At 45.3% G+C, this 10,276-nt stretch overlaps 1 protein-coding gene across 1 annotated transcript; it reads right to left on the bottom strand.

Annotated features, from left to right (window-relative positions):
* Positions 1-176: 176 nt before the first annotated feature.
* GATD3 (glutamine amidotransferase class 1 domain containing 3) lies at positions 177-9,911 on the bottom strand. Its single transcript, XM_006137889.4, has 7 exons — positions 9,644-9,911; positions 6,793-6,845; positions 5,343-5,456; positions 4,564-4,683; positions 2,600-2,692; positions 1,075-1,231; positions 177-449 (listed from the first exon to the last, which is right to left on the bottom strand). The coding sequence occupies exons 1-7, from the start codon at positions 9,731-9,733 to the stop codon at positions 321-323; spliced, it is 756 nt and encodes a 251-aa protein (XP_006137951.2). The 5' UTR covers positions 9,734-9,911; the 3' UTR covers positions 177-320.
* Positions 9,912-10,276: the final 365 nt, after the last annotated feature.

The following is a 10,276-nucleotide window of genomic DNA, read 5'->3' as shown; positions in this document are numbered from 1 at the left end:
TTTTTTGTTGGAATAGTATACTGGCTGGTCTCAGAACATTCTCACACAACCCTCACCAAGTGCCCAATGCCAAAACATTATTTAGATTACAGGATAAGTTAGTCAGCAGACTCTTTTGTTAGGATGTGTTTGGAAACCAATGCATTTATGTAGCAAACATTTCTGCAACATCTGGACAGAGCTGGGAATCAGACTTTATTTCTGTGGTTTATAAAAGTGCCAATAGGACAAACAGGGGAAATACATTTCCATTGGTGCTTGATATTTCCAGTACTGTGCGCTTTATTTTCTAAAGATTACTATTATTACAGTTAGCCACTTCATTTGCCTATTAATTTCAGCACACCTTTTACCATGGTTCCAATACCATCAAAGATGTGATGTAATTCTGTTTCACACATAAATGCTGGGGTAGTTATCACCTTGTTATTCACATCTATATGAGCTTCGTGGAAGAGAATTAAGGAAAGCACAGCCAACCTAGTATTTGCATATGCTGTCTGTAGAATGAAACACTACCGCCTGTATCTTATTTTCCCCACGCCCATTCTATACAAAAGTAGTCACAGTGATAGCCTAGGAAAGTTCTACTTTTTTTTGCCCAAAATACCAGTATTGCATCAACAGGGAAAATAGTACTAAAGATTACATGAAAAGATGGGAAACTCTTTGCTTAGAAGTTAATGTTTCAGGGTTAAGATTTTTTTGGTCACCGCTTTAGACTTTCGAGATTCATTTATTTTCTTTTTCCAAACAAAACTGACTAGTTATGGGGCCCTTTTCTGTGGATAGATTGTACTTGTAGGCCATTTTATCTATAGCTCTTCTGACTTAACCACGCTACTGGTTGTGCCAGAGAAATTTTCAGGCAACAACTGAACATAATGTGTAAGGACTCAGCCACACAATTGGAATAGTGTTGTCCAATCCAAATGCCTCACATTACAGTCTGGTAGGCTCACACTATCAACAATGAAGCATTGACTATATTTTTTTGTAACTGTGATGCCTTATGTACTAAGAAAAACAATGCCCCATAACTTTTGGTCGGTGATTTTTAAGTGGAAAGGATATAGTTACTTCTTTCACACAATGTTTTCCTCCGAGTGCTTTAATGGCTCCTGCAGTTCCAGCATAAGGCCATTTCCCACCTTCCTCTTCTTCATGTCCCACAGTAACTTCAGCTCCAGAGAGTACTTTTGCAGCCAACACTGGTGAAATGCAGCACAGGCTGAAAGAAAAATAGAAAGGTTACACCAATTAGACTACTTTTTAAAAGGATTTGTTACAATTATGATGATTCAAATGCACATGGATTTCAAGATCATAAAGTCAAACATGAATAAGATAATTTCTTCCAACACTATCAGGCTTTCCCTGGAAAGCAAAGGATCCCTTTCTTTCCTGGACTTCTCTCTCTTCTTAACATCTTGAAGGAAGATTTAAAAAAAAAATTAACTAGCAATAAAAGCAGGGCTGAATTCATTTTTTCTAGCTCATGTACTAACATTAAGGATGTTAAAATGAGATTATTTGGCTAATCGTACACTCAATACAGTTTGTATCGACTATACAATTAGTTGATAAGCGCCTCTACAGAGCCACAGCAGGGGTAGCTCCAGAGGAGCCGACTCAAGCTGAGACTGAGCCAACCTGGCTCCTGCTGGCTCCAGAACCACCTGTGCTGCGGCTCTGCATTTTAAATTTAGTAAAACCTGCTAGACTCTTACTACATTTAAAATGCACGGAATCCAGCAGCCCCTGTCCACAGTGAACAGAGACTAGTGCCAGAGCAGCCCTTGTTTGTGGTGGTCAGGGCTGGCTGCAGGCAGGGGCTGCCTGGTGACGACAGCCCCCCCTGCGGGTGGGAGCTCAGCTCCCCATTGTGATCCCTGCAGACAGGGGCTGCTTCGCAGATGCATCCCCCTATCACTCCTCAGCTGCCTCTAATAGAGCGGGGGGGGGGGGGGGGGAAGGCGACATCCCAGAGATGGTGCTGGGGGGAACCAGGTTTTAAGTCGGCTCACCACCCAGCACAAGCTCCTGTCCCCCCCTTGCTGTCTCTCAGAGGCCGGGGGGGGGGGGGGGGGGAGGGACGAGGGACAGGCAAGGGAGTGATGCAGAGAGCACAGGATGAGCAGAGACTGCTTGAGTCCCTGCTAGCCCCATGTTTCCTGTGGCACTTCTGCTTTTGAAATGCACAAGAGCCCCACAAGGCTCTTGTACATTTCAAAAGCAGACTCGCCCACAGTAGGAACTGGTGCAACTAGGGACTGAAGCAGTCCCCATTTGCACCATTTCCCACTGTGTCTCTGCCTCCCCTAACCCCCACAGAGACAGTGCTGGGGGGAACCAGCTTTACTGGTTCCCCACAGCACTGGTCCTGCTCCCCACCCTTTGCTGCCTCTCTCTGACAGGGGAGGGAAGCGACTAGTTGAGCATTTGCTTAACTGATAGTCATTTACATCCCTAACTAAGATCCACCTATTTATCTAGAATTTGTTTTCTCTCTGTTCTCATATAAACTATCAACTATAGGAGCAATTAAAAATGCTGTTGTATAAATGTACTGTACACGATGCACCTAGAATGTACATACCCAATAGGTTTCCCAGCTTTGTGGAACTCCTCCAGGACACGTTCAACCTCTGCATTCACTTTGCAATCCTTCCCATCCACAGCAAAGGTGGAACTGCCACAACAAGAGGCTGTCAAACACTTACATATCTATGCAATGACTACATATGTGCACGTGCACGGCAGCTCTCAACGGACATCAAAAATGGAAAGTGCATACGAACTCCTTGTGGCATCAAGCAACAAATCTTAGTCTTAACTAAGTACTAAGCGTTACCAAATGAGCCTTCCAATGTTCTGCAGAAACAGGATGACAGTGCTACCAGATTTTCAAATCATTACTTGGAGAGAAAAAATAATTTCTCATCTTCAAGGGACATCCTAGAAAAAGACATTTCATAGAATCATAGACCCCAGAGTTAGAAGGGCCCAGAAGTATCATCTAGTCCAGTAATTCTCAATCAGGGATCCAGGGCCCTCAGGAGAGCCTCGAGCAGGTTTCAGGAGATCCTCCAAGCATGGCCAGCATTAGATTTGCAGGGCTCAGGCCAGAAAGCTGAAGCTGTACCGCATAGGTCTGAACCCTGGGGCCCTGAGCCCTGCTCCCTCAGGCTGAAGCCAAAGCTTGAGCAACTTAACTTTGTAGGAGGCCTATGGTACGTGGCTCCAGGCAACTGTCCTACTTGCTATCCACTAACCCCAACCCTGGCTTTTATATGCAGAAAACCAGTTGTTATGGCACAGCAGGGCCCTGGAGCTTTTATGGCATGTTTGGGGGAGGATCTCAGAAAGAACAAGGGTGAGAATCCCTGAGCTAGTCTAGCCCCCTGTCAAAATGCAGAATTTGTTGTGTCTAAACCATCCAAGATAGATGGTAAAAATATACTTAAATATTTCAAAAGAATCAAAAGTAGAAGACTAGGTCACAAGACTCACGGGGTTTTACACCCATTAGCTTTCTGAAAGGAAACTACTTAGTGATTTGTTTAGTACTATCCCTACACTGTTCCAAGACTTAGGTGGAAAGGAATTGAGAGAATGATATTGGAGATGATCTGAAACAAAAAGTCTTATAATCTTCACTTCCCCTCTTCATGCCCCAAAACAATCATCACAGCACCACAGGGAATGGAAAGGGCTTTTTTAAAAAAAATGTGCTGTGTAAGCAGAACTGCTCTCTAATTTTGGTGGGAAATTTTTCAGAGTGGCATTTTCAGATAACAAATTGCCACTATAACCATAATAAGAATCACATGGGGAACCCCTCCACCACATTCACATCTGCGTTGAGAATGTTTTGCTATTGAAATCCCCAAACAATTTGAACATAGTCTTCCTTAGGGTAAACCAATAGCCCCCAATCTTTCCTGAAGACGGTATACCTTTCAGGAATCCAATTTGTCTTGTGTACCCCCAAGTTTCTCCTCACTTAAAAACTACTTGCTTAAAAAAAATTAAGACATAAAAATACAAAAATGTACTGAAAAATTGCTTGCTTTATCTTTTTACTGTATAATTATAACCAGGTCTTGACAAACCGCAGCGAGAGCTGCTCGCCAGCCTGGTGGCAAGCGTGCAGCGCTGGTAAATGGGGCGCACAGAGCGACCGGCTGAAATCTACTTGCCACGGGCGAGTAGAATCAGCGGTTTGTCAAGCCCTGATTATAACGAATCAATTGGGACTATAAATATTGTTCTTACACTTCAGTGTATAGTACATGCTAAACAAGTAACTGTATGAAATTTTAGTTTGTACCACATTTGTACACCACTTTTTATGTAGCCTGGTGTAAAACTAGGCAAATATCTAGATGAGTTAATCCCTCAAAGACTTCTGCATGCAAGGTATGCACGCCACTGGCTGAGAAACACTGGGCTAGACTATGTAAACTGACATAATTAATAAAAAGGCCACTGTTTTCTATTATTACCATGTGAGTTATGCATAAAGGATTTCTCTATTGCTTTATTTAACTTGGCACTCACAGGTTTTTAGCAGCTCCAAATCCACCAGGAAATATCACAGCATCATGGTCCTTTGTACTAAGTTTAGCCAGGTCTGTGATTTTACCACGAGCAATCCTTGCTGATTCCACTAAAACATTTCTTGAAGAACAAGAAATAAAGCAATAAGGAAAATGAAGACAATACATGCACAAATTTGGTGAAACTGTATAAGAGAAGGTGTTATTTTTGAAGACTTGAAAACGACAACCCTGAATAACTGCAGCCGTGGCTGCTTCTGAAATCAAACCACTGGAATCCACTGGACTTATGAGCAACGAATAGGATAAGATTTTAGGTGGTAGCCACAAGAGGAGGACTAAGTTTTTCTCGCGTACAGAATATCAGTTGGCATAAAGCTAAACACTTTGAGAAAACTGCTATTAGTAAATATTTAGTATAGGGCAGGAATGGGTTGGGGGCTGCTGACCCATAGAAAAATCTGTCAAGAACCACACACAAGTGACAAGCACATGAATCGGATCCAGCTGTAGCTTGTCTGACTCTCACCTGTGAGGCTCCTCCCCCCACAACACGTGCAGGCCCACGGAAGGACTTATAGAGGGGGATGTGGAGCACCAGTGCTTAATCCCCAATGCTGGATGGAGGGGAGCCCTGAGCTTTGGAGGATGGATCTAGACAAGCCAGAGCCAGCCCCCGCAGCCTCAGGTTCCCTACTCCTGGTATAGGGCATGACCTCTGCAACACACCCCTGCAGAACAAGCAGGAGTCATCCTATGCAAATTAAATCTAGCTCTTACCTTGACTCAGCCTCAGTTGGCTGTCCTTTGCTATGGTCAATAACATGCATCTGAGGAATATCTGGGGCATACATCTGAACTTCAGCTCCCCCACGACTCAGGTGAACCAAAATGCTACAACATTAAAAATATGACGAAAGCTTTAGAAGAGAAGGAGTATTAAGGAGACAATTAGAGCAGGTTTTTTATCTGGCTGAGTTTTACGGGAAACATGTTACATGTTTTGGAAAACAGTGACAAATTAGCATAAAAATGACTATATACCATCACTGTTTAGAGACTGCACAGGAGAGGGGTCTCCAAATTGTGGGGTTTGCCCTCTCGGGAGAGTGTGGAGGAACACTTTGGGGAATAAGATGAGTGATGGGGCCCGGACCCGCATCCATGGGAAGGTATGGAGGGAGCACCACTCATCCCAGCTCTGCCTTCATTCCTTCTCCACCTCAGAGCGGCTCTGCCTCCAGCCCCAGATACTTCCCCATCCCATTCTGCTCCCTAGCTCTGCCTTCAGCACATTCTTCTCTGCTGAGTCAACTGTGCAATAATTGAGGGGCAGGCACAGACAGATTCCATCACAGGTAAGGGAGGGGGGCAAGGGGAGTGACAGGAAAACTTTGGGCACCACTGCAGTGGGGGTTTATTATAACCTGTCAATGGGGGAGGGAGGAGAAAGAGTGAGGTTGAAGGCTAGATGAGCTACAGAGGTTACCTGAGCCTCTTCTGAAGGATGACTGTAAGAGGAGACCAAGGCTACATCTACACTACATCATTTTTGCGGAAGAGGAAATGCAAATGAAGCGCTCATTAGCATTTCTCATGCTTTCATTTGCATAGTCTCATCCGATACTTTTTGCAGAAGAGGTTTTTGCGGAAAATAACACAGTGTAGATGGGGCCATTTTTCACCAAAAAACCCTTTTGCGCCTGGTAAACCTCATTTTTTAAGGAATAAGGGATCTTGCACAAAAGGGCTTTTTTGAGGAACAATGGCCCTATCTACGTTGCGTTTTTTTCCGCAAAAGCCTCTTCTGCAAAAAGGATCGGAAGAGACTATGCAAATGAGAGCATAAGAAATGCTAATGAGCACTTCATTTGCATTTCCTCTACTGCAAAAATGATGCAGTCTAAACATAGCCCTAGTGTTCAGAGCAGCAGCTAGCCCTTAGCAGAGGACTGGCTGACAATAGCTCATTGCTCTGGCTGAATGTGAGGTGGCAATTTAGCATGCCCATACTTCGTCATCTAGAAGTATGCATTATGAGCACTTAAAGAGGAACATAAAGCTAAGACAAGAGGTGTGGAAAGAATCAATCTTGGGAGAAAACCGCACACCATCAAAGCTCTTTAGTATTGATAGCCCTAGGAAAATAGCAATTAACTAAACAGAATAAAATGCTCTAGTCGTGTGAAGAATACATGTCTGGACTCTGCAGTAAAGGAAAGCTGCTTACGCTGAGGCCTCATGGATTTCTGTACCATCATACACACCACATCCAGATAAGACCTGCAAAGGGAAAGTCAACACAGTATTTCAGGCAAAATATGTATTTGTCAGACTCTTTTTTAGGGATCTTGCACAACATTTGGGGATAAAGCAATTGTGGCTGCACCCTTATCAAACAAAACAGATATAGTCTCAGTATTGCTGGGTTACACAAGAACTGGAATGTCCTATTTAGAGTAGCTTGCTCCATTCAAGTAAATGGCTCTGCAATTACTATTGATTTGAACAGCAAAAAGTATTTTACATTTTTATCAGATTTGAAAAACCTACACATTGTCTTAAAATGTGATGGTTGTCACAAAAGCATCTAAAATATTAGGAGCTTTCATGACCTTAAGACATGTAAAGAGGATGATCTTACATATTAGGGAGGGAATATATTCAGACTTGGATGCATACAGACGCATTTCATTTAAAGGGCACACCTAAAAAAACAGAATTTATGACACTACTGTATCTGTTACATGACTCTTATTCTTAGGATCCATGCCAGAAATTAATGGCTAAGTAGTTTTTTAAACATTTAAGTATACTGAGTCGCTCAATTAAATTTCCTTTATTAACCATGGCAACAATGCATTCAAATAACGCCAACCTTGTTAGTTAAGCATGTTCTCCTAAATATTACTGAAGAATAGTAGAACTTAGAAATTAGAGAAAATAATGTTCTCCAATTTCTGCAGTTTGTTTCCTTTATGCATTTGTCTCAATGGCTGCATGGTCAATTTTCCTTGTTTGTGTGGGTCTTTTAGATAGCAACAAAAAAGTGATTTTTAAAATAGGGAAATTGTGACTGTAAAGACATAACAAAATTCCAAGGACACTTGCTCCTGAAATTATTTTAAACTCAAGTTTTGAGCAGTGATTAGCTTTCCAAATGGCAGTGTCCCTTTAATAACTCTACTTTCTTAATGCTAGCTCTCACCTCATTTTTAAGCAGCCTGTAGATGCTTTCTCAATTATCCATTGCATGCACACACACACACACATATATATATATAAACTTGTTATTTTAGATGCTCTGTGCAATTTACCTCTTTAGATTTTATTTTTATAACCTGTTAAGTTTCTTCTGAGTTTCTTTTGTAATTTTAATGCCTTCTGGTTTCCTTTTCCATGGTTCTGTTTCCTCACACTGGCACACTGATTTGTATTGCCCACAGCAGTCTGCCAGTGCAAATTAGATTGCAAGAGAGGACCCAATGTACATAGTTTGGTCCAAGATGTATGTACATAAAAGTTAAACTGTGTGTCATGGATCAGATGAAAAAACCCAGAAAGTTTCAGCTCTAATAGAGAATAATCTATAGTGGGGGGGGGGGGGGGGGGGGCAAGAGTACCTAAGGCCTGGATCTGGCCTCCAAGGCTCGGCCTTTCCAACCCCCAGCAGCAGGGACCATACACCAGCATCGCCCACACCTTGCACCTCCCCTTGACTCCTGCATTCCCTCCTGCCTACTCACCACACTCCTAGCCAATTCCTACTCCCTACCACCCTCCCAGACCACCCCAATCCCAGCCTGCTCCTACACCACCTTCCCACCCAGACCTCCCACCCCGCTCCTGCACCCTATTCCTGCCCAGACCCCACACCCTACCTCCCACCCAGATCTCCACCCCAACCCCTGCCCATTCCTGCATCCTCCTCCCACCCAGCCCGTTATCTGGCAGCCTCATCCCATACACTGAACTCCTCATTTTTGGCCCCAGCCCATGAGTCAATAGGGGCTCACAAAATCTAAGAGCAAGTTCATGAAGAATAGATCCACCCGTGGCTATTGGCCAAGATGGTCAGGGTGGGATGTACAATCACGCTCCTGATGCCCCTAAATGAGGGATGGCTCCTTTAAAATTGCCCTGTTTTGTTCATTCCCTCTGAGCCACCTTGCTTTGGCCCTTGCCAGAAGACAGGACACTGAGTTATCTCAGCCTTTGATGGCCGTTCCTATGTCCTTAAGCATTACAATACCCTGTGTGAACACAGCAGTATCTGGCGGCCGCCTAAGGTAGAGAGCTGCTACCTTCTAGGAATGTGCTGCCCGTAGCATTTTCTTATTTGTACGAGGGTCAGGAAACGCTCCTTCAGGAAACTGCTCCCATGTTAAAATTCGACACTTTCCAACAAGGACTTAAACATTTGAACTATCTCACCCATTACCAAGATAGCTTCCCCAATTATCACCTCTAATACCATTAACTCACAAACATCCCACTCTCCCCACCTCTAATATCATCAATTCACAGACCCTTACCTTCCTTCCTCCCCCCCCCCATCCCCCTCCTGTTCTGCAATGTGATTTGTCCTTTTCATATTTGTTCATTTTTTTAATTGTATCCTTTGGTATATATGGTTGTGACTACTTTCTTCCACTATTTGATCTGAGGAAGTGGGTCTGGCCCACGAAAGCTCCTCATCTAATAAACCATCTTGTTAGTCTTTAAAGTGCTACATTGTCCTGCATTTTGCTTCAGCTACCCCAGACTAACACGGCTACATTTCTATCACTACGCTCCCATTAGTAGCACAGTCCTAAGACACTGGCCTCACCCAGGCGAGGCAGAGCGTTCCCGCGCTTGGTGGCCAGTGTCCTTCACCTTGCACTGCCCTTTGCACCCCGACTCAGACAGCTGCCAGCTGGGCAGACACGTGCTCCAGAGCCTGCGCGAAGGAGGCAGCTAACCGCGGCCGCAGGGGGAGTTTCACCTTGGAGCTGTCCCCCAGGCCAGGTCCCGTCCCACTCCCACTGGCCTGCAAGCCCCAGGGCAGGGGGAGCCCAGCCCCCACGGGCCGCACTCACCACGGCCACCCGGGCCCCGCGCAGGCGGCGGGCGGAGCTGTGCAGGGAGGCTGCCCCGAGCGGGGCCCGCAGCAGCCGCGCAGCCAGCATCGCGCCGCGTGTCCCGGGCTGGCGCAGCAGCGAGCCCCACGGCAAAGCGGGCTGGGCCTGGCGAGGGGACGCGCCTGCAGCTGCACAGCTCCCGCTAGAGGCGGGGAGGCCCCGGGCCCACTGCTCCTCTTGCACCCCGCACAGAGCGCAGCCCCCTCCCCGCCCTCTTCCCGCCCCCTCCAAGCGTCAGCCCCGCCAGACAAGCTTTCCGACCAGCTAGAGCAGCGCTGACGGCGCCTCCCGAGTTATAGCAAGCGCCATGCTCGACGGCGCTGGCGAGAGATCACCGAGCGCCCGGACCGGCCTTTGCACAAAGAGCTGTATACGTCTGCTAAACATTAACTCGTCACCTTGCCCCTTGGTGCTTACCACACAGGCACCTTTCCTTAAAATAAAAGCACATTTTAATGGGGCTTACGATTAAGCTCAAGTTTGTGTTGCCACAGCTGATATTTGCTGTTTTCTTGAAAGCCCCCAACTCCCGAAAACAGGCACTAACCGAACCGCAGCTCTTTGGTTTCAAAGATAATTTTCTTGCCCTCT

Source organism: Pelodiscus sinensis, chromosome 1 (assembly GCF_049634645.1).
Source record: "Pelodiscus sinensis isolate JC-2024 chromosome 1, ASM4963464v1, whole genome shotgun sequence".
NCBI classification, from domain to species: domain Eukaryota; kingdom Metazoa; phylum Chordata; order Testudines; family Trionychidae; genus Pelodiscus; species Pelodiscus sinensis.
This window is presented reverse-complemented; position numbering and strand designations above follow the sequence as displayed.

Excerpts from the sequence above, each read along its gene's own strand:
- GATD3 (XM_006137889.4), bottom strand. The coding sequence starts at position 9,733 with ATGCTGGCTGCGCGGCTGCTGCGGGCCCCGCTCGGGGCAGCCTCCCTG. Across the intron at positions 6,846-9,643 it reads GCGGGGCCCGGGTGGCCGTG|GTCTTATCTGGATGTGGTGT; the intron begins GTGAGTGCGGCC and ends TTCCCTTTGCAG. Across the intron at positions 5,457-6,792 it reads GAAATCCATGAGGCCTCAGC|CATTTTGGTTCACCTGAGTC; the intron begins GTAAGCAGCTTT and ends TTAATGTTGTAG.